The sequence below is a fragment of the Podarcis melisellensis genome (assembly GCF_964234715.1).
Source record: "Podarcis melisellensis genome assembly, chromosome: 2".
In the NCBI taxonomy this organism is placed as follows: Eukaryota; Metazoa; Chordata; class Lepidosauria; order Squamata; family Lacertidae; genus Podarcis; species Podarcis melisellensis.
Window position 1 is genome coordinate 54,508,229 of NC_138529.1, and position 24,654 is coordinate 54,532,882.

Consider the following 24,654-nt stretch of genomic DNA (forward strand, 5'->3'; position numbering starts at 1 on the left):
GCTTCCCGCTCTCCCCGTGCTACCCCAACAACAATCCTGTGAGGTAGGTTAGGCGGCAGCGATCTCTGCGCTGATACCTGGGAAGCGCTTGGAAGCAAAGCTCTCTCTCGACGCTGCGCAGCTTCTCTCCAGCCTCGCCGAATTCCGCCCGAAAAACGCAGCGACCCAATCAAGCCCCGGACTACAACTCCCGGCATCCTTCTCCGGACCGCGCACGCCGGGCAGCTGCGGTTCGCCGCCGCCGCCGCCTTCCCCCTTGCCACTCGCGGGGCGTTCTCCTGCCGGACGGGCTGGGCGTCGAGGCTCCGTGGGACGAGCGGGCTCCCCGGTTCCGCCAGCTCCTCGCCGCCCCGCGGCGCCCCGGGCGAGGGCGGCGTCCCGCGTCCTCCCCAGCCGGAGAAGGGAGAGTTTCCAGGAAGTGGCCATATTGGATTCATTCAGTTGCCTCAGCCCAGGGAGGAGGAGCAGGAGGAGAGGAGCAGGTTCCCGGCAAGACGGCTTCCTAGAGCCCCAGGAGCAGGAACCCCTTCGCCCTTCGGCCCCCGGATCTCCCTGCCATGGCTGCCACGGAGCTGGAGCGCTTCTCTGTGAGTAGCAGCCGCAGCCGCAGCCGCAGCAGCAGCCTGGTCTCTAGCCAGGAGGGCAGGGGCGCCGCGCGCACGCCGCTCCCTCCAAGAGCTTAGAGACCCCGGCTGGCGGGGGCTGCGCCGTGGGAAAGGGTTCGCCGTGGGGGAGTTTAGGGACGGGACTCCGGGCCGCGCGGGGGCTGCCTGTCTGAATTGGGCTGAGCTTGGGGCATCAGGGATCTCCCGGGAAAGGGAGTCGCCGCCTTCTGCAGAAGAGGCTGCGCGTCTCGGCGCACTCTCCAGCAGGCAGGCGTGTTGTCACTTACCCGATTGCCAGCCCCGCCACGAAACACGCGTTTGGCGCGCGCGCGGGGGGGGGCTTGTGCCTTTCTGCCAGGATAGATGGCGATGGTGGGACTGGAGTGGGGGCGACCTGTAGTCCTCAGTGAGCGCGACTCTGGGAACGTGGGGGCTAAGGCTGCGTTTCCCACCCCGCCGAATTCAGTGGGGCTTATTTCTGGGTAGGGTTGCAGCCTCCCGGGGGGGGGGATCCTCCATGGGTTTTGTACAGCTGCACCAGGCGCCAAGGCTGCCGCCGCCGCCGCGTTTTAATACATGTGGCCTGCACCCAAGGAGTGGACTGTCGTAGGTAGTCGGATAAGACCCACCAGCCGAATTTCTCCTTCCGAGTTGTCGGGGATCTTCCCATTCCGATGGACTTTTTGCCCTGCCCTGCAGTATTTGTTTGGGCTCTGCGGCAGGAGATGGGCAGCTGGCCTTCAGGAATGGAAACAGCAGCTACAGTTCAAAAAAGCGTCCTTGCAGCTGGATCCTGTGCGTGTCTGCATGGACTCGACTCCCACTGCTCACCTCTGAGCAAGTCGCACTGAAAACAAGGGCTGTTTCTTGTGGATGTTGTGTGCAGGATCTCAAAGAGATGAGCCTCTTTCATTCCGAACCAGCTGTCGCCCAAAGGGGATTCTTCTCGGTGCATTTAATCTTAATGGAGTGGGAAACCTTTGGCCCTCCAGATATGCTTTTTAAAAAACAAAAAACCCTGCTATGGTGGCTCATGATCAGGGCTCATGGGAGTTGGAGTCAGGAGGACCACAGGTTCCCTGTCCTTAATTTAATAATTCCTGGGCGGGGAAGTTAGATGCTCAGCAGAAGTATTACCCACATAGTTGGCTGCCAATATATTGCTGCGGTTACTTACGCAACTCGAAACTTGCAGTGCATAACAGAGAGAAGCAAAAGTGAGCTTTTCTGTTTGCTAGTGGCTTTTACTCTGTGTTAGAAACTGGGAGAGAAAAGCTAGGAGCCAAATGGCTTCTGGGTTGTGGACGCCAAAACAGAACGTCTAGTTGCCGTTCAGCAACACTTTTTATTTATTATTGTATAAGCACGAACTAATATGCAATTCACATAAGTGACATATTGTTAATATCACATTTCTAACATAAATTACTAATGCACGTTTAATTTGGTGCTTACAATAAAAATACTGGTACATATTTCAGTTTTCAAAACACACTACTGTACTCTTAACATATTGTCTGTCCTTAACATATACTTTGGGGCTTCAGGGCACATACATTTCAGTAATCCTTGAGTGTCAGCCAGGTGCAAAAAAATGGCACCCAGACTTTTTGAGCTGCTCGCAAATGGAGAATCTTTATGCGTGAAATGCACCTGGCTCCCTGCTAATTTCGAACCCTGCTTTTACTCCAGTCATGATGAGCAGCTGTAATTATGAGCCCGAACCTACCATTTCTACTGAGGCTAAATAGTGTCTTCGAATTGACATAAGTTGATTATAGAAATGTGAAGTGTCTGTTGGAAGTCCCATATGTGATTTTGACACTGCACATATATATATATCACATTATCTTGGACGTGAGAGTATGCAAACACAGTTCAGCTAATAGTCCAACCCTCTATCAGCCTTGAATTCCTCAAGTCTGTGATATGCATTCGCGCAACATGCATGAATGAAATTTCATGTTCATTATGCATTTAACCATTCTGTGCTGTCTCTTTCAGACACTTTTTATCTAGCTCTGTGAAAGAATGAGAGATCTCCTTTCCCATAAAACCCTGGGATATACTAGTTTTATGTATGCCTTAGTATGCTTACTAAAACAAACAACATTTTTTTCTTTCAGAATAATTTCTTTTTTGAAGGCTGATTGTCAAACCTCTGTGTGTGCCATTATCCTGTCTAGAACACAGCCAATGTTTTGTTTGAGTTGCCAGATGTCTCTGGCCATTGCAAATCCTTAATTGTGTAAATGTTGGCATCTAAACAAGACAGAAGCCAAGGAATGGCTTTCTAAGCCAACACTGTGGGTGTCTCTGAATGGCAACATCATTTAAATGCACATTTATGAGGCACAAACTAAGACTGTGCCTTGTAGTGTGTTTGAAATGTCAGATGGAAAGTTTGGGAAGTGTTTTGTATATTTATGTTGGGTCTGCAGGAACCTCCTGTTAAGAAGAAATGAAACAATTACAAAATGTACAGCTGCTCTTATATATACATTGTGTACATATAACTGTATACATTGTATAATCTCATTGCACTCTATGAAAGGCACAGGTTAGTTAAAACGATCTGATACTGCCTTGCATCTATGGGTTTCTAACTGCTCATTTGAACAATTATATTGTTTCCTTCCTGGCTTTTAGCTTGTGCTAATTCACACAAGCATTTTCTCTGGCCTTCTGGAGGTTTATTTATTGTGTTGCAGCCTATGGCGAAAGTCAAGTGGAACTCTGCGTTATGAAAGGAACCAACTCAGGGTTGGCTAACTCCTGCACTGGGATTTTCTGAAGATGCAAATTCTTTAAATGAATGCAGGGTAATATTCAGAGGTGTATTTCTGCTGGCATAGCAGCCAACCCATTAGCCGGAACCCTTGTTAATAGGGTTGTCAGTGGAACATTCAAAACCGATGGATGGTGTGCGGCGACATTTGCATGTGCAAAATATATGGGGCAACTGCGGCTGTTCTATATGACAGTTGAGCTTGTGCACTGCTGCTGGCACTGTTAAGGGTTAAGTTTGTTAGGAGTTTCTGGGAATTGTAACTCTGTGAAGGGCAAACTCCTGTGCCCAGAAATCTTTGAGGGCAAGAATGTGCTTTAAAGGTACGGTGTGTACACAGCCTGATAGTTGATGCCTCATAGGGGGAAATCAAAAAGGGGGGAGAGGCATTGTAATGGGTGCTAGAGTGAAATTTATTTATTTATTTATTTATTACACATCTATACTGCCCTTCATCGGAGGATCACAGGGTGGGTTATATAATGTAAAAACACAAAAATACACAACATAGTAACAAACAGAAACCATAAAACCACGCATGCACACACAGTTTAAAAGACCATAGGTTGTTTAATTAACCAAAGGCCTGAGAGAACAGGAATGTTTTTGCCTGGTGCCTAAAGATATGTCACAAAAGCGCCCGGCGAGCCTCCCTGGGGAGAGCACTCCGCATGTGGAATGATGGAAATTGTGTTCATACCCAAGAGACAAACACTCCAGTCCAGTAAGCTGAGCTAAATGGTGGTGCCTATAAATGCCAGAGGACAAGAGGTATATCGGGATCTTCCGTGGAGTTTTAGTGTGGGGGCAAATCAAAGTGGGGGAGTTGAGATTAAAGCAAGGGCACAGTTAATGTGATGCGTAAAGCAGCCTGAATCAACAGGGCTTGCAGCATTTCCTCCTGAATGGAAAGCTCTTCCATGTGGGGGGGGGGGAGGAGTATCATGTGATGATCACATGTCCGCTTCACTGATTGCATTCACACATGTACGGAAACTGTACTTGCCCATGTGTGTGCAATGAAATGCACGTGTACATACCACACTGTTGGTTGCAGTCTGCATGCAGTTCGCAAAAGAGAGAGTTTGAAACAGTCCACAGAGGAGGACAATCCACAGTGAGAATGAAAGCATGCAGTTATGCGCAGGAGCATAAACTGCCGTTCTTGGGTACATCATGGCAGGAGGGCAAAACTTGATACTGGAACAGGCACTGTGGGATTAATGGGATTTCCTCTGTCTATGCACACAGCCAAATTGCGCATCTTGAAGTGCCTGCAACGTGGACCCCCTCCCCAGTCCATCATAACGATGGAATTTCACTAGTTATAGCATAAATGCCAAATAATTGTAATGGCAATTTTTTTGAGGGGAGGAATAACTTAAAAGTTCTGCTGTTTGTTGTTAGTGTTGAAAGCACATCCATATAGGCATTGATACAATGGGAATAAAAATAAACCGAGTTGAGGCTTTTGCTAAAACAGCAAGCTCAAGTCATTTGTATTCCCTTCCAGCGCCAGTGCCTTGAAACCTTGCCAGAAACTTGCTCTCAGTGGTTACTTGTGTTTCTATTGAGAGTAATTAGCTTGGAGGAAAATTGTTCCCGTGATAATGTTTGAACCACTCAGAATGCAAAACAAAGCGCAAAAGTAAGCGCTGCTCAGGTTTTTGCTTTTGTGTGGTGTCAAGAAATCGAAAACGTTGTTTCTATTAGGTGAATGGTGCAGGTAGTATATGCTGTATACAGTAATTGCTACCAGAAGCCAAGCTGGATGGGATTTGTGTAGGTTTAAAGCTGCCATTGGCGGTGTTCAAAAGCTTATATGTTACTGTAGAGTTATTCAGGAGGAATTACAGTGATGACCAACACCTTTCATTTTCATGTATCGGGACTAGCTTAACTTCCCAAGCTCAAGTTGTCGTAGTTTGAGCTAACATAATATATAGAAATTCTTTTCTCTCCATGGTTTGAGTGCATCCCTCCTGTAACATCTCCTCCTTCCCTTCTCAGATCTCTGAACAAAAATGTTGAGCATTCTGCATTAGTTTCAAGCCCTTATGCAGTTCTGGCTATGGGGAGAAAGTAACACATGAAATGAACTGGGCTGTGACCCATTTATCTGAGTGCTGCACAATCTATCCTTGGAAAACATTTTTTTGATTCAAAACTGCGTGTCTGGTGATACTGGATTCAGCAACCTGGCTTCCACTCCCACCCCCCTCCATTACTTTTTCCAAGGACCAATACTAGTTTGAACATCAAGCGCCATTCCCCTGTACCTTAGGAAGGCCCTCTGTCAAGCAAGAGGAGCTTGGTGTTTAGTTATTATGAAATATATTGTGGGAATTGTTCTGCATGTTGAAAATTAAATTTAAAATATTGTTCAAAACGGTTTGTTTTTCACTATCATAAATTTTGGGTTTGTTTGTGTAAGACAATGGAATGTGAATACTGTACCACCCCCACCCCCTGCCAGCCCCAGTTGTTATGTAAGATTTTGCAGGAGCATCAGTGTGTTCTGTCTGCCTGTGACCTTAATGATGGCCTCTGGAAGGGCAGATCAATCCTAATTTAATTAGAGATGTAGCCAAACTGAACATCCATCCCTGCACAACCATGAAGCTTGCTAGGTGGCCCTGAGCAAGTCACGATCTCTCAACTTAATCCATACTACAGGCTTTTGTTGAGAGGATAAAATATAAATCTCTGCCCAATAGTGGCACAGACATGGATTCTTTAGTTTTGTTACATTCTCAGGGCTGATAACCGATATCTGCTGGGTAACTTGGTGCCCCTGAAGATATACAATATACACTAAATGAAATCTAAGGCTGCATTCCTGTGCATACTTGGAAGCAAGGTCTAAGGACCTCCATGGAAGTCAATAGAAAGTTAGCATCCATACATACAGTTTGGCTGCCCATTGCGTTGGCCAACTTTGATTTAGGTGCTGAATCACTTTCCTATCCTGTGATGCCAAAAGGGAGGGCAAAGAGTTGATTTGGTGCTCATAAAACATGGTTGAATAGCTACTTCACAACTGCACACCTGCTCTGACCCTACGGGAATTACAGTGCAAGCCTACATTTCTATACAGAAGTAAGCTCCATTGAATTCAGTGGGACTTGCTCTAAGTTAAGTGTGTGTAGGACTGCAGACTTAGGATTTCACATTTTGAATGTTTTCATCTTCATTGCAATAGCTGGTTTAAAACTCTGTCTAGCTCTGAAACCAGGTAACCATAGTTTCCCAGTCTGGATGGAATGAGAAGGTATGGTTAGTTGAAAACTTCCCAGCTTACTGCAGTGTATGCCAAGGAGTGAAAAGGTGGCAAAATGACAGAGAGCATGAGCAAAGGGCTTGTGCATATATTGCCTTGTTTAAGCTGAGAAATGATTGTCAGAACCAGGCCATTATGTTACTTCTATGGGGGAGTTCTGAGCTTCCTTTTTAAATACCAGTAGTGATCATTGAATCCAAAGCTGTGGTTGGAATAACATTTGATTCTCAATACTTCCAGCACTCTCACAGAAACCCTGCATGACCTAAAAGCCAATGTCATATGGAATCCTGATGAATAAGGACTCCATCTCACACAAACACCCAGTAGTTAAGGTCTCATTATTAAGCCATTATTCATGGTTGCAGAACTGGAAGTGTGGAATGCATCTATTAAACATAATTGTAATTTAAGTGTGATATGAAGAGTGTATCTCTGCTGCTTCTCTGCAACTCATCTTGGTCCCTTTCTCCTTACAGCTTGATGGGAGCAACTTGGAGCATATTTTTTTCCCCTTGAGCCAGCAGCTTGTGTTTAAGCTCTGCCCTGAAGGGCTATAGTTGGGCTTCGGGATATTTAGCGACCCTTCTGAGCACGTGTGATGCGCCTTCTTGGTGCTTCTTTCATAGTTCACATTGGGGATTTTGTTCTGGGTTTGTGTGTTCTGGGTTGTTCACTTTGAGATGGCTATATTGTGTGCCTGATGCCCTTAATACACACAACAGATGTTCGTTGAATTGGACACCCTTATGAAGCATGTCACTCTTCCTTGTCAACTGTTGACATTTCTAAACCTTTGTCCCACATTAGATTGTATGGGTTTGGGGTTTGTTTTTCATTTTTCTTTGGGAAGCTGCCTTCACTTCCCACACTATGTTTAAAACAAGCCAGCCCCTCTCCTCTCTCTAACCCCCTCACCACCACGTTGCTAAATGCAAAGTGCGATGGAAGGAACTATTATAAGAAGCTGACAACTGATGTGGCACAATCTGGGGAGCTGGGCTTGTTCTGCTGGGCTCCCCCTCCCCCCTGTGCTAATGGTTTTATGCTTCACCCTCAGCTGCTGAGGTTTGATGTAAAGCTCTTGAGATGATAGGGTGTTCTTGGCAAATAAAGGAGTTAGAAAAACATTTCAGAAATGTTACCAATAGCTGAGGCAACAGTGTGAGAAGAGGTCATGTGTCTCTCTCTCTCATTTCATAACAGACCACAACTGTGAAATGTTCTGTGGAGGACTGCTGTGGGAAAGTTGATGGCTGTGATTTCCCTTTTGAATTGAAGCCTTGGAGCTGGCTTGGGATGCTTCCTACCTCACAAAAGGATATAGGGCAAATAATTCCTTTGCGGGAAAGGGAGTTGAGCCAGAGCTGTGTTCTTAGATTTCCCACCACCACCACCGTGGAATTGGGATGACATGAGCCTCCCTAGATATTCTCTAGGAAAGGTGCCATATGTCATGTCCCCAAAGTGCCTGTTCTCCAATCACCATCCAGCTAATTTAATTTGTTGGGCCGACAGCTTTCCTGAATGGATCTGCATGCATAGGCTGGTCCCTTAGCCAGATTAAAATCCATGGTTGCTGGGACCCTGTACTTCTCCTACAAAGGGTACAGGTCTTGTCTTGTCTCTGATGCCCCTTAGTGCATCCTCCCAAGGGCAGCATGAGGGCAGGGATGGGGTTGTGTTGGCAGGGACAGATGGGAATTGTAGATCATGGTATCTGGGTATCACTAGGATGGTGAAGGCTGTTCTACCCTCTTCTTGAGCAGGGAGTTGGAGCACAGACATGGATCATCCCTACAGTTGCACAGCACTTTCCAGGTTGTCATCATCATAATCATTTATTATTTGTACCCCGCCCATCTGGCTGGGTTTCCCCAGCCACTCTGGCCGGCTTCAAACAAAGATTAAAAATACATTAAAATGTCACACATTAAAAGCTTCCCTAAACAGGGCTGCCTTCAGATGTCTTCTAAAAGTCTGGTAGTTGTTTTTCTCTTTGACATCTGGTGGGAGGGCGTTCCACAGGGTGGATGCCACTACTGAGAAGGTCCTCTGCCTGGTTCCCTGTAGCTTTGCTTCTCACAGTGAGGGAACCACCAGAAGGCCCTTGGCGCTGGACCTCAGTGTCTGGGCAGAATGATGGGGATGGAGATGCTCCTTGAGGTATACCGGCCCGAGGCCGTTTAGGGCTTTAAAGGTCAGCACCAGCACTTTGAATTGTGCTCGGAAATGTACTGGGAGCCAATGTAGGTCTTTCAGGACCAATGTTATATGGTCTTGGCAGCCGCTCCCAGTCCTAGAACCTTAGAACTGCAGTGTGACTGATGCAATGCAGCTTGCAAGCCCTTTCAACTGCTCCTTTCCTATCTCTAAACTTAGGGTGGGGAGAAGAGAGATGAGACTGGCACGCATCATGTTTACCACTGCATGAGTGAATTTATGGATTCATGGCCCCTTTTTTCCGCTGCTTGGCCCTCCGGATTTAAGGCACTCATCACCTACATCTGAATAACTATGTTTTATTTAATTTATTCATTTAATATATTTATATCCAAGGTGTGTTAACTCCAAAGATTTTTCAGAACTGCTTATGAAACAGACATTGAGATTAAAAGGGAAAACGCCAGAATATCAGCAACACAGGTAGTTATTAAATCCACATTAGCCATGTTCAGGGCGGCTTACTGCTAAGGAACTTGGTATATGATTGCAGCCTTAGCCTACATAATTGATACAGAGTACATACAGAACCTTTGTCTTAGGCTGCAACAGGAGATATTTATTTATATTCTAGTGCAGACTTGTCTAAACCTGTGCCTGGGAGAGAACTTGAGTGAACAGGAGATGAAGGGCAGGACCACTCTTCCGCATTTGCACCAGTGATAAGTGGATAGTTTAGTCTTGGACCCGAGTCCCCACTTGAACACAGTGCTTACCTTGGGCTGCTGCTTTTCTCCGACCTGCCCTACAGTTCTGCATGGATAAACCCTCTCTCACCTTGAATGTCTTGGAATGGTGGGCCTTGCGCAAAAATGTCTAAATTTCCAAGGATTTGTCTTAAGAGTTTTGAATGAACAACTGCTTAAGGATTTGAAGTATTTAGATTTCAAATGTGTATCCTTGTGTTATTCTGTTGCTGAAGAGCTTTGAGACTGGTGGCGAAGGGTGCTTTTAGCTCCTCTGAAAGTGCGGCTGAGCAGGGGCTTGCTAACAGAACTGACTGTGGCCTTTCGTTTTCCAAACCAGACGCTGTTTATCTTTTCCAGCATGTACTCATTTGGGGAATGGAATTCTTGTTCTGCTGAAATCATGAACTTTCTCATCCTTAAGGTCATTCTGGAGGAAATGTCTTTCATTTTTTTGTTTCATGGTTTCCCTCTGTTTTTTTGCTGACTTCTCCAAGGTCCAACTTACGTTTGCAGGAGTGTGTTCTGTGCAGCAGTGATAAGAGGCCCAGTTAATTTGGTATAACCGTGTCTGGCCTATGCCACTTGAGGCCGTAGATGGGAGGGCCCCCAGATTTCTCCGCTCCTCCAAATAAAAACAAAAACAAATCTCTGAACATGACAGGGGGAATAGTGCTGGTATAACCTTCTTCCTTGTACGGTATTTTTCGAAGAACTGTAAAAAGATAAGTAAATAAATAAAGAGCCTGCCTGCTGAAGTGGCCCAGGTCCAAGACAGGTTTACCACTTTAGTGAGAACTAGACCAGAGCAAACCCTAATTTTGTTCCCTTGTGCTCTCGCAACATTAGGCTGCCTTGTATAAATACAGCAACAGATTGGAAAAACCTGATTAAGTGCAACATTCTTTCACTTTGTGTAGGGTGGGGGAGCATCATTCCTGAAGCCTTACCCATCTATACAAATACTTGGATGGCTATTCTTGCAGTGTGCACACATTGACGGGGGTTAGAGTTTTGACCTGATCTGTTTATCTTTGGCTTATTTGCCTGGTCTAGAGAAGGGAAGATGTACCATAACTCTGATCTATAGATGTCTGTCAGGTTTTACCATGAATGCTTTTAGAAAACATTGGAGAGGATTCTGGGGGGGGGGGCAGTGTAGAGATATTTGACTGCTGTAATAATGTGATTCAGGCAAGAGAACTTCTAGAGATATTACTTAGCACCTCTTGCAATTTGTGCTAGGGGGAACAAAGGCCAGGGTTAAAAGAGACCTGCATAAATGTCAATATATACACACAGGGAGTTTCATATTTCCCCTGCTCCCATTTAATTCCTCTGCACTGTGTTGCTGTTCTCCTCTGGAGGGGTTTCCCTGGCACCTTCTTGAGGATCACATGGGGCTGTAGTGAGAAGGGGGGCACAAAAAACTTCTACATGAACAAAATCCCATGCATAGCCTTTTAGATCCCATTAAAACTCTCCTCCCCAAATTTGGAGGAACTTGGAGTCTATCCTTTGTTTAGGTACGGAAAATATTATAATGCAAAATTCCAAAGGGTTTTTTAACTACTTAAGGCATAATGTAATCCAAGCATGGCCAGTTAGAAATATGAGTTTGTATTTTGGTGTTGTATTGATGTGTACAATACTGTCCTCTTCTTTTATAGTCAAATACAAGTGTGTTTTTTTACTTTGCATTCATGCCTGCTATTGAAATTAAAAGCTCACCAAATGTCCTGTTTGTCAGTGTGGGAAAGAGAGAGCAGCTCTCTGCTGTCATGAATGGGATGGGCAACTGGGTGAGCATGTGTTTCTGGACTGAGCAGCTATTTCTTTCACAACGTAAGTTTTTAATACCTTGATCATCCTTCAGCTATGCTTAGCAATGAAGAAGTTGGAGATTGAGCAATCCAGCACATACCTAAGCAAAGATAAGTGACATATTGTTTGCTTTTTAAGGTGAGTCCAGAAACAGCATTTAGATAAAGAGGCTCAAATGTAAGATCAGCTTGCTTGGTAAGAGCCCCAGCCCATTGAATTGCCTTCCATAAATATGCTGGGACTGTTGAGGAGAAGCCGTTTTTGCCTTCCAGAGAACCCCATTTTGTCAGCATCAGAGAAGTGCTTCTAAAAGCTCTTGCTTTGCTGAGCAGAAGCAAAGATTTTCCTCTGAATGTTTGCTGTTCTAATGGGTACAGCAGAATATGAGGATGGGTTTTTTGTTTTTGATCCCTTAAAGGAAAATGAAACAGCAAAGTAATGGGTTGGAACTTGTGAGCTTGGTGTATCAACAAAGAGGTTGATTATCTTCACATTCCTAGTGAACTTTTTGCAACATTCAGTGTGCATTTAAAACACATGACTTCCCCCAAGGAATTGTGGGAATGGGAGTTTTTTCCTCACAGAACATAGTTACCAGCATCCTTAACAAGCTACATCCCAGGATTCTTTGGTGAAAACCAACTAATCCAGAATGCGGCAGCTAGACTGGTGACTGGGAGCGGCCGCCGAGACCATATAACACCGGTCTTGAAAGACCTACATTGGCTCCCAGTATGTTTCCGAGCACAATTCAAAGTGTTGGTGCTGACCTTTAAAGCCCTAAATGGCCTTGGTCCAGTATACCTGAAGGAGCGTCTCCACCCCCATCATTCTGCCCGGACGCTGAGGTCCAGCGCCGAGGGTCTTCTGGCGGTTCCCTCATTGCGAGAAGCAAAGCTACAGGGAACCAGGCAGAGGGCCTTCTCGGTAGTGGCGCCCACCCTGTGGAACGCCCTTCCAGCAGATGTCAAAGCGATAAACAACTACCTGACATTCAGAAGACATCTTAAGGCAGCCCTGTTCAGGGAAGTTTTTAACGTGTGATATTTTATTGTATTTTTGGTTTTTATGGAAGCCGCCCAGAGTGGCTGGGGAGGCCCAGCCAGATGGGCGGGGTATAAATAATAAATTATTATTATTATTATTATTATTATTATTATTATTATTATTATTATTATTATTATTGTTATTATTATTATTATTATTATGTGCTTTAAATGTGCCTCAAGTGTGCTTAAAAAGTGTGGTGTGGATCTGCCCACAGATGCCTGTAGTTAAAGGTACAAGAGGAGTATGAAATTTCTGTTGATACATTGACTGGAGAAGGGTGGTGGGAGAATCAGATAAGTCAATAAACATCCTACTCTGAAGTGGTTTACCTAGAGGGAGACCTTGGTCTTTCACTTTTCAGTGGCACATCCTGAGAGGCCAAAAGTCGTCTCCCCCGGCGTCACTCCTTCCTTTCTGCTCATTTCACTACATCATAGTCATGGCACCCTGCAGCGCCCCCTAGGCTCAGTACCCAGTACGGCGGAACCAGTCACGCTGCCCAAAACCCACCTCTGGTTTACCCATTTGGAAAGTTGTACAGTTTGTTACAGAAGCTTGAGACAAAGCTTGAAAGGTTTGGTTGCTGTGCACTCCAGATCAACAGAAGCAGCATCCCAACAAAGTTGTTCGGAAGATTCTCCCTCCTTCATTCCTGGTCTGCATTCTGGGATTGTACTGCAGCTTGCAAATGAAGGAGCTGAAGAGAATGTTACCCTTCCTGTGTGTCCCCCCCCCATCTGCTCAAGTTGGCTACGAGTGTTGCTTAGCACAGATGCAGTCTGGGTTTTGGATGCTTGAAAGCGTTTGTTCCTGAATGGTGAATGAACTGATTCTTAAACAGCTTCATCATCATCACCAAATGGCTGATACCTACTTAGTTTCTGACAACAAGAGTTCTGCTGTACAAAATGAATGGAACTTTGGATTTCACTGAACAAGCTGCTGTAATAACTTTAGAGGGCCATTGAACGGCCTACCAATATAAAGGTCACATTTGACAATTCATTGTGGGCCAGAGGACCAGAGCTAATTAGCATACATAGCTGCATGTAATTAATATAAACCATTGCCTCTAGGCCACCCAAATTCCTCAGTAGCTGCATGCAACAGTCCTTCTTATGAGATATATTTCTGCTCTGCTTACCCACACCCTGCTTTGTGAAACAGTTCTCAAACTATTCTTCCTCCCCACCACCCCCTCTCTCTCTCTCTCTCTCTCTCTCTCTCTCTCTCTCTCTCTCTCTCTGTGTGTGTGTGTGTGTGTCTCTGTTTCTGTCTCTCAACTCCTGGCTTGGATTATGATGTGACTGCTTAACCAGTGACAATATCTTTTGCCCAATTACTGTACAAAATACCCAATTTATCCTAATCCTGTACTCTTTTTTTTATCAGGGTCTGTATTATCCCACTGAGCCACAGGATGGGATAGTTTGCTAAGCTGTTAAAACCTTTCATTCAGGAAGCAAAGAAGTCCTATTTAAATCAATGCCATTCCTTTGGAACAGAATCAGAGTGTTTTGAGGCATGTGCCACAGAAGGAAATGCAGAATGACTGAAGTAGTTTCTCTCCTGCTTTGCAGATGTTGTGGGACTGGAGGAGATCCTTAATTTCCCACTGAGCATATAGTTTTTCCAGTGCCTTAGTCCAATGTCTGGAAGTGGTGCTCAGACTCTTTGCTCATAGGCGCAGTCTTTGCAGCCTTTTTTCATATTGAAAGGCAGAAACAGGCTTCCCCCCTTGTGTCCTTAGCTGGTATGACAGAAGCCTTTCCCCTTTGTAGGCGCTCAGGCAACTGTGCATGAGGTTTGTTCTGAAAAATATTTATAATGCAAACCTGGTGGTATATTAAGGTAGGGGTTGGCACACAACAGATTGGGATCTACTGGTGTATTTCCAGGGGGTTGCATTAGATCAGCAAGGGTTTTTCCTTACTCCCAGCTGTTCAAACATTAGCAACAACTAAACAATTCCCCTCCATCTAAATTAGGCTGTTGAAAGTAGAAAAATAACCAGGAATAGATATTTGTGTGAAAGGACTGTGCCCTCAGTTCAGTTCAGTTCTGATATTGAAAACAAATTTCCTACGCTTGGAATGCTAAGTCAGAGGCACCCTGTTTTTTAAAAAAATTAACCATGTGGCTTTTGCTGGTAGTTCTAATAGAAAAAAAAGTTGATTTGACAACCATGAAGGCCTCCTACCCCTGCATAAAGGCATTCTTGACACCTCTATAAAAGCTTGACAACAGTAAATGCACTTGCTTCACAATCAGTTCTGAACATCATATATTTAATGATGCCGGCAGGTTTCTTAAAATAAAAAATTGTGTGTGTTGCACATGCTCACCCCAATGTAGCCTAGCAAGTCCATGATTCTTGAGTAGGGCCAAGGCAACCCACCCTTCCTCCACGAGTTCCCTCACCTCATGAACTGGGGGGGGGGCAGTGGAAGCAGCCTTTCTGCTGCTGTAGCAAGCCTTTCAGTTCAAGAACTACTGTATATCATACCCTGTTTTTGAGACTGTATTCTGATGGGTCCTTGATTGCACTCTGCTGAAAGTACAGTCGTACCTTGGATCCCGAAGGCCTTGCGAGGCGGATGTTTTGGCTCCCGTACGCCGCAAACCTAGAAGTGGGTGTTCCGGTTTGCGAACGTTCTTTGGAACCCGAATGTCCGAAGCGGCTTCCACAGCTTTCCATTGGCTGCAGGAGCTTGCTGCAGCCAATCAGAAGCCGCACCTTGGTTTCCAAATGTTTTGGAAGTCAGACGGACTTCTGGAACGGATTCCATTTGACTTCCGAGGTACCACTGTATGTTTCATTTTTATTTATTTATTAAATTTATAAACCACCCTTCACCCAAAGGCCGCAGAGCAGTTTACAACATAAAAATGCAAATAGAAAACACAAAATACATAATATAATAGCAAAAAACCCAAATAGCCTAATAGCTCCCCCTCCCACAAACATATTTAAAAGACCATAGATTGTTTAACCAGCCAAAGGCTTGCTTGAAGAGGAACATTTTCCCCTGGTACCATGGACGGGAGATGCCTCCCCCTTCAAAACTGAGGATATGAGAATGTGGCTATAGAGCATGCAAGTTCAGCTGTAATAGAAGACATGTCACAATGCTCTAGATCTCGGGACTGCAGCCTGCCCTGACAATTCATGCCAAGAGTTTAGTGGTCTGAATATTCTGACCTGCAGCTGTGCTCTAATTGGGCACCCTGGGTGACATTAACCGAGTCACAGATTTCCCTACCAGTAAAGTAATCAATGGATCCTATAGAGTGCCCTATATCTCAGAAATAGTTACAGTAGGCCAACAAGCCTAGCTGTTCTTTATAAAAATGAATGAACATCACACTGTGTGGAATGTTCCATCTTCGCAAGTGTATCAGCTTGCCAGCAGAACAATGTCTCCCCCTCTCCTGCACGCTGCTCTGGGGTTCTCCTGACCCCCAAGGATGGCCCAATACATCTGGGCACCAGGGACAAACCAGAAAATGGTGCCTCCTGCCAGAGAAGAAGAAGGAGTGAAGATTTCCATCAGGAACAAGGGGGAGAGTGAAGACCAACATCGGGAACAAATGAAGGAATCAAATCAACCTTACCTGGTGGTTGAAGTGGGAATCAAAATCTCTCATGGTGCTGGGGGGAAAGAGCCCTCTCTGAATCACACTGGGCAGGTGGAGACCCCAGAGGGCAGCCCCTGCCATTTCCTGCCCAGGCATGGGAAGAGACCAGCAGTGCCTCCTGTCACTATAGATGTGGCATTGGATGTGCTGCTGAGGAGGTGGCAGATCTGACCTCCAAGGAGCACATTGCACCTGGCAATGCATTCCTTGAAGGCTGGATCCTCTGCCCCAATGGATCCTGCTGCCTGAGGCAGTAGCCTCACTTTGCCTCATGGGTGTGCTGGCCCTGTCTGATGCACACCCCTGGCTCCTTTTGACCATTCAGAACCTATGCCACATGGGCAGGTAACTAGTGTGAACACCTGGCCAGGAGTTTGGAAGACCCAAGACACCCTCTGAGGCAGAAATAGGCAGTTGATAGAAATGGCAAGCAGGATTCCCCAAATTTTCCTGCCAGGAAGAACCTTTCCTGTGGATTCTGGAGATGATGATTTCACTCAAGGGAAATGGAGGCACGAGGAACCAGTCTTTTTCTTCACATTGACAACATGGGCATGTGGCAGTTTCCTGTGTGTTAGGCATAAAGCTTTGCCTAGAGAGCTTGCTTACTTGCTCTGGCACACCTTTTTAGAATTAAAGGCCCTACATGGGGTCAAATGAGAGGACACTTAAATGTCAGCTGTTGTTATTGTTGTTGTCGTTTCGTCGTGTCCGACGCTTCGTGACCCCATGGACCAGAGCATGCCAGGCACTCCTGTCTTCCACTGCCTCCAGCAGTTTGGTCAAACTCATATTTGTAGCTTTGAGAACACTGTCCAGCCATCTCGTCCTCTGTTGCTCCCTTCTCCTTGTGCCCTCCATCTTTCCCAACATCAGGTTCTTTTACAGGGAGTCTTCTCTTCTCTTCTCATGAGGTGGCCAAAGTATTGGAGTTTCAGCTTCAGGATTTGTCCTTCTAGTAGGAGACTAGATTTTTATTGGGCAGTGAGTAAAAGGCTGGAGAATCAAGGGCTTAATAACTAAAGGCTCTTTAGAGCACAATCAACAAACTAATTAGGTGGGTCTGGTCTTGCTGAGGCAGCACATCTAAAGTAGCTTATAAACAAAAGGCCAGTCAGCTGATTATAGTCTTAGTAAAGATTCAAACACATTTCTCCCTTTTGTGTGGTTTAGTTCCTTTGTGCAGTGTGTCAAAGACTATCATTTTCAGTTCCAAGCCCTCCTTGATTAGTTCATGTGCTGCAGCATTTCAGATATGTTGTCTTGTTTTTTTCCTGCCCAAGGTGTGTAAGGTTTGTCTATCTTATTTATTTGTTTCATTTGTATCCTGCCTTTCCACCAAATGGTGCTCAAGGCTGCTAACAGCAGTGGCAAATGTTGCAAGTATTGTGTTTCTTGGTATCCACCATAGGAGTCAACTCCTGGGGTCTGATGTCCCTTCGCCCTGCCTCCCATTGAAATATTTGAAGGGGCCGACACACACACACCCCAGAGTTGATGGGCTCTGGCATTCAAATGGTGTTCGTGTGCTGGGTCTTGTGATTGATTATAGTGACAGACTGTTCCTGACTCATCCTAAGAGATGTCCATGCAAGAACTGGAGTGGGGTTTCTATTGCCAGATGTGACTGGCTCTCCCACGTGCAGGAGTTGATCCACCTGAATAAGTCTGTGGATTGCTGGACCAAGGCCATTGATTGAGCTTTTATTGACAACTGATTCTTCTGTTCTTTCTACTTCAGTCACAAGAATTGTTTGTTTGGAATAGGATGGAAAACTACAACAGTAAGGCCACCGTTGACTTTCTCGGTGGTTTTACAGTATTAATTTTTGAGAAATGGGCTGAGTAATGCAGTCTCCTTTTTGGCTGCTACTCAGAAGCAACTGTGAACATATTAGAAGAGGAGGGGAAGCATAAAATAACTCCCAAAGCACATATTATCTTTTCATCTTCCCGTTTTTGGATTGTCTTGGTTTTGCGATTTGGCTTGTCTGAGACAGAGCTTTCTTATAAACTCATAATACTGATTCTGGCTGTTGCCTAGGAACATGTCTCTGGTCTTTCGGGGCATTCATATTCTAATCATAGCTCTCTGGCAAAACCTTGTTTACTTCCTTTCCAGGCAGTGTCAATGACACAGCCTTCAAAGGTTTTGGTTTTATGTTTATAACTTGTCTTTCATTTATGCTTTAGAGAGGGTGGGTGTGAGGAACATATCAGCCCTAGGCAATTTTCATTAAGAATACAGACTGCCAGCTGAAGTGATTGGATAGTCCTTAATTCACATTTTGTATTTCGATAGCAAAAGCAGGCTTGTAATAAGTCACTCACCTGGCTTCCTTTGGTGAGGAGGAACAGACTTCAGATGACCGTGAAGAGAAGCTTCTGTAAAATGGAAAAGATCTAGTTCTTTTCTCCCCACCTCCAGCACAAATGAATTAAGGGCCAAACTAAGTTCCTAGGAAGCTGTCTTGTATCCAGTCGGACTACTAGCCTATCCAGCTCAGTACTGTATGCACTGAATGGAAATAGCTCCCTAGGGTTTCAGACAGGGAGCCTTTACCTGGAGAGGCCAGGGATTGAACCTGGGACCTTTTGCATGCAAAGCTGATGCTCTACCACTGAGCTACATGGCACAAGCATGTGATAGTGCATTTTTAAAAAGTTATTATTTTGTACATCTCAGCTTTCTTCCCTTTTAGAGCACTGGGTAGCTAATGACACACTGTCAATAAAAGCAGCATAAAGCAGAACATAAATTATAATGGCTAACTTACAAAAAGACAGTAGCAATACATATCTATAGAATACATCAGCTGCTGAAGAGGAGTAAAATTGTGACTGCAGCATATAGGAAGGAGGATTTAATTTTTTTTCCTGTGTGTTGCAGTCCGGCTAAAAACCTCTGCCACCATCCTTCCATCCCTCAAGCTGAAATTGGCCTTGGAACAGAAACTTCCAATCGTGCCAGCAGTGAGTTTTGAGTGTGTGGCTTACATCAGGGCGGTTGTGGTTGGGGAATGGTTAGACACCCCCTTGCTGTGCAATATTTTCTCCCTGCCTGATGTCATTTTCTTGCTCTCCCCTCTCCATCCCCTCCTTGAGATTTAAAGATATCTTTTTTTAAATGATACTGTAGTCAGCGGTGTCTAAACTTTTCTCAAAGAGGGCCAGATTTGCTGAAAGTTATTGACCTTTTTTAAAGGATTGAAGTTGTTGAGCTTTTTTTAAGGATTTTACCCCAGAAATAAACTTCCACAACTAACTGGATTAGGCCCCTGAAACAGACTTTGGACAGGCCTGCCTTAGATGTTCACATTCATTTAATATTTGAGCCTACCATACGTATGTGGAGCAGGTTTTCAGGCTACCCAGTTTTTCTGGGCTAGTAACCTTTGTGAACACACTTGCACTGTGCATCAGCCCCACTTGCCATGTATTCGCTGAACCCCTATATTATGTCCACTAAGTCATGCTGGCCACATGACCCGGAAGCTGTATGCCGGCTCCCTCGGCCAATAAAGTGAGATGAGCGCTGCAACCCCAGAGTCAGCCATGATATTATGTCCACACAAAGAAATCCTATGTACAAGTGTGTGTGCACATACCCATTGGCCCAGGATCCGTCTTCACATTGAAGAGCTCTGCTTAGGGAGAAGGGAGCTTAACTGCAACTTCCAGCTTGGGTGGCGTGCTAAGTGATACCATAACGTGGCTTACTGTGTTACACAAACAGGGAGTCCTGAAGTGATTTACTGGAACAGCATCATACAAAATATACAGCTTTGAGTGATGGCTTCAATTTCTGCTGACAAATGCAGTAGGTGTAGATGAGTTTTTAAAATGTTGATGGTGATAGTGGAGTAAACTGTTGTGGTCAGCCAGGGCTGTCTTAAGCATATGTGGCGCTGGGGTGCAAAGATCCACTCGGCGCCCCCCCCAGTTGCCCAGTCCCAGGTGCGTAGGAGGGCGGAGCCGGCTGCCTACCTCAGCGTCTCACTGGCTTGGTCACCCCCGAACTCACGGCACAGAGCCGCCTGCACAGAAGAGCCCGCTGCAGCGCTCTGACTGACGAGCGGGCTCTTCCCCGGTCTCTTGGGCCCCGGACTCTAGGCCTGACGCCCCTGAGAGCCCAGCGCCCAGGTGTCCTTCATTCCTAGCGCCTATGGGAAAGACGGCCCTGTGGTCAGGATATTTCTCTATCCTGAAATCCTGTCTGGAGACTCTTTGTGCTGTTCTTCATTTGGTGGTGGAAAAGGGAGCGGGAGCACAAATGTCTATCAATATGTTCCGTAAAAAAAGATGAGATCATTTCAGAAAGAGAGCTTGAATAGCAGAGTTCTGTCACAGCCAAGAAAGTTGTTTTTGGTGTTTCTTCTCTTGCCTTTTAAAATAAAGGGAGTGTGTGCTTAGTCTTTTGAAAGAGGACATTAAAATGCTTGAGCTGATCTTAAGTTGAACAACAAGTTAATCTTTTGTTTAGTAATCTTGGAGAGAAGTCTCAAGGCTTCAAGTCCTCCACTGGAATAAAATTTAAAATTGGCAGCCAGTGAAGGTTTTCATAAACACTTAGCTTCTGTAGACTGTTCTGCCTGATGGAACATCAAGACAGGATTTATGCGGGTGGGAACGGAGAAACTCAATCCAGAAGCATCAGTGTTTGTACATTTCCTACTCTCAGTTAACCTCCATATAGTTTTGAGGGATTAGAAGCCTTCCTCAGTTTTCACATAAGTAGACCCACAGGGTAGTCCTTCTGGGACAGTTCTACAAACTGTTACCTGTGGAGCTACCAAACCACTGCGATCCTGATAATAAAATTATCATTAAATGAAAGGTGTTTGTAGAGAAGTGGGTAGACAACTTTTAAAATAATAGATGAGGGAAGTTCCTCTTTTGACTTCAGAGGGGAGTTGAAGTTCAACAACATCTGGAAGGCCACCCCTGGTTTAATGTTACAGATAACGCCTGTGTTGATTCAGAGGACAAGAACTCAAACATGTACAATCGGGGTTACCAACTGGGTGCCTGCAACTTCTTTGCTAATGCGACAGTATGTGGAGATTTGTTTTGGGGTGAGGAACCCATTTCATCCCATTTTTTATAGTGCAAAAAAAAATCTGACTTTTGTGAAAGATCTGGAATGGATATACTTGATATTTTCAGTAGTGTGGCATGGGTACAAACGCCATCTCACTTTTTGTGGAGTAGGGATGGTTTAGGTGACGGTCTCTTTCAAGGCCACTTCTCTTTGACCAGAGAAGGCAGATAGCGACAGCAGCAGAGAGTCAAAGTACTGCCCAGGATAGCGATCCTTATCCTCAGACAAAATTTCCTCACGGTAGCCAGGTTCACTATAGCTCAGGCAGACATATAGGTCCTCTTCTAATCCTCTATTCTCCCTCCAGATCAGTACTCCAAAATACTAGGCATTAAATAAATAGCATCTGCCCTCATGCACATGCTTATAACTCCATTTACTGGCTGGAGGAGCGCAAGGTGGTGTTAGGGGTGTGACCTACAGCCATGGAACTTTTCTCAACTTGGTCATTACCTGCCTTTGGTGTAGAAAGGAAAACCTCACCCTCTAATAGTGACATATAAGCAAAGGTGCAGAGAGTCAGCTACCAAACCCACTCTTTAAACCACCGGCTCAAACAGTAACTATCCCACTATAAATGGAAAGTGTGGAAAGACCCCCAAGATACTAACGTAACAAGAAAACCTGGTGTGGTTGCAGATGGCGAGGTGAGTGATGTGCAGCCCCCACCACCTTCGCCCACCCCTTCAGGAGTGCGGGTGAACAAAGCTGCTTATGGCAGATTCAAAGGAAACAGATCAAGGGCTCCCAAAGCTGCTCCCCTTGGCTAACACGATTTAGATGCAGGAGACTTTAGAAAATGAAAGGATTAAGAAGTAATAAATAAAACATGCGAATTTGCCTCTTCCCTCCCCCGCCACTCCTTTGCACAGTGAAAGCCGCCGGATCCAATTGTGTGTTGGTTTTCCTTTTGAAACGGCTTCACAGTTGAAGCCTCCTGTCTCTTTAAGACGATTCCTTGTTAGATCAGGGAGAGTTTCTCTCTCTCCTCTCCCCCCCCTTCTTTTTCTGATGCTTGACTATAATTACCAGTATGTCTGGAATGTGGCATATAAAAACATAATAAACCTCTGTGTGGGCAGTGCTAGGATTGCTTCTGTGACTAGGGAGTCTGCTTGGCTTCAAGGGAAATGGTAGTGTGTTTATGGCTTTTATATTCTTCACCCAGTCTCCAGTTTCTGCTAACTTCCTTTTAGAAAACCCCTGCTAAATAATAGCATTCTCTTTTTCTCCCCCCCTGCAGAATGAAGAGAAACGGAATCTCGCTCTGGGAGGCCATGTTGGATTTGACAGTCTTCCTGATCAGCTTGTCAGCAAATCTGTAGCGCAAGGCTTCAGCTTCAACATCCTCTGTGTGGGTGAGTAAAGTGTGCACTGCAAACGAGAAAAGCACTTGGACAAAAACAACACGTAGAAGAAACCAACTTGTTAGAAGCCTGGGGGAGCCGGTTGCTTAGTGGAGGAACACGTGCTCTGTATGCACACAAGGTCCCAGGCTCAATCCCTGGTGTCTCCAGTTAAAAGGGTCAGGAGAGATCTCAGCCTCATCTACTCTGACAGTAGCTCTCCTAGGCTAGATGGACAAAGAATTTGACCTGGTGTTTTTCAGGCACTGTTTTCAAACCACAGCCTTCTGCCCATGGTGGCAGGTGCCCATTGGGACTGGACTGGTGGGGTTGAAAGCAGGGAGCCCTAGCAGTAGGTGGAGTCAGAGCCAATGACAGGCTGAGCTACCCTTCTTCCTGGTCTGGTCGTAAGTAAGCAGGCAGGCAGGCAGGGGCTGAATGAGGGCAGGCTGAGTTTGGTGGGTCGCTTCCCCATTGCCTTAATAGAGCAGTCCCAACACCTTATACCATGGCTGATGCGCAGAGCTGAATCTCACAAATTTGAGATATAATGTACTTTGTTGAGGCAAGGCTAAAACTACTAATACGATTTCAACACCATTCACCCTTTTTTCTTTTTAGTGGGGTAAGGGCTTTGCTTGCTTTCTATATGAATGGGTTTCATGTGATATTGATGAAGGCCATGACTTATACATTGCTTTCACAACTGTGAAAAAGTCACGTTAAGTAGCTGGATTTTCAAGTAGCTTGCATTTCTAATGGCTGGACCTGCTCCTACGAGATTCAACCATTTGTTAGAATAAAACTCGGTGAATACAGGATTGGGTGGCCTGCACCATATGTTGTTGCTGAAGCTGCTGGCTTGCTTACTTGCCTTCTCCTCCATAGTTTGATAGAGTTGTCTCCCCTATCTTATGACTTTCACAGGGAGCATTAAAGTTACGGTGGTTAGATTGGAATCGGATAGGAATAATTTGCTTCTGGCAATGATAATTGGGGCCTTTGATCTTTGTTTTAATTTTTGAAACATGCATATGATTGCTGGGGAACAGGTTTTGGTCTCCAGAAGGCGACCTACAAGGCCAAATTCTTGCTTTTCTTTTTGCAGATTTAGTTGCAGCAAAAATTCCATAAATGCTTATTGTGCTAATTATAATTTTTCCCAGTCCAATCTGGCAAGTATTGGAAAATACTTTTAAATACTTTGTTCTATGTGCTCATGGTTTCTGCTTAGTAAAATAGCTCAGGAGAGAGTTTAATATACTCCAGGTCTCTGCTGAGAGCTATAGGTGTGTACAAAAACTTCTGTGTGATTTTGTCGCACTCATTGGTATATTTCCCCTTCCCCTTGTTTTTCACATCACATCTTTCTAATCAGCTAAGTTATTTAACCAGGGAAGCATCATTTATTTTCTGTACTAGAACAAATGGGGAGTAAATGATCATAATTGTGGTGGGACTTAAAGAAACAGAGCGATGGAATTGGGATATTTGACCATGACCTTGATATTTGACCTAGATTTTAAGAAAACCCCCAATAATGCTGAATTCCTTTCTCTGTTCTCCATTCACCGCAGATTAATGTAACAAAATAAAGATGATCGATGTTGATTCTGACAGGAAGACTAAGCATATACTGTAGTTGCGTAGGCAGCAGTATGGGCAAGCAGGAAGGATTAAGGTTAAAGGCCATAAATCAAAAGAAATATATAAAGACCCTTTCTGTGACTTGGAATGTCTTGATAGAATCTCAGTTACTAATGGGACTGGGCCAGCCTCGAAAGCTTTCTGTTAACTCATGTTTCAAAATATACCCACACTTCATTGCCTCTCTGACAAAACAGCTCCACTATTTCACAAGCTTGGGTAGCCGCCAGCCATAGCCAGGAGCAAGTATTCCCTGATTCACTTCCCATTTGCTCTGCCAGCTCTCCTTGCAACATGTCCTTGCATCATACACCAGCCCAGGGGTTTCTGGTGCTCTGCCATCTGTCAAATATCCAGACTAGATTGAAATTATTACACTATTCCACACTGATTCATGATCTCTCAAGGGGAGTTTGCCCATAATTAGAACATTGGAAGTTTCCTATAGGGTTGCGGAGAGATCGT

At 45.0% G+C, this 24,654-nt stretch overlaps 1 protein-coding gene across 4 annotated transcripts in view; it reads left to right on the top strand.

Annotated features, from left to right (window-relative positions):
• Window positions 1–268: 268 nt before the first annotated feature.
• SEPTIN8 (septin 8) overlaps window positions 269–24,654 on the top strand; it is a gene marked incomplete at its 3' end in the record, with an annotated part of 48,754 nt that continues 24,368 nt past the window's right edge. For 3 of the 4 annotated variants that reach the window (XM_081894055.1, XM_081894056.1, XM_081894058.1), the window contains exons 1-2: window positions 269–587; window positions 22,440–22,554. In XM_081894055.1, coding sequence (XP_081750181.1) covers window positions 558–587; window positions 22,440–22,554 — 145 coding nt within the window. In that variant the 5' untranslated portion in view covers window positions 269–557. The remainder of the gene's footprint in view (window positions 588–22,439; window positions 22,555–24,654) is intronic. The other variant, XM_081894057.1, reaches the window with a different exon arrangement.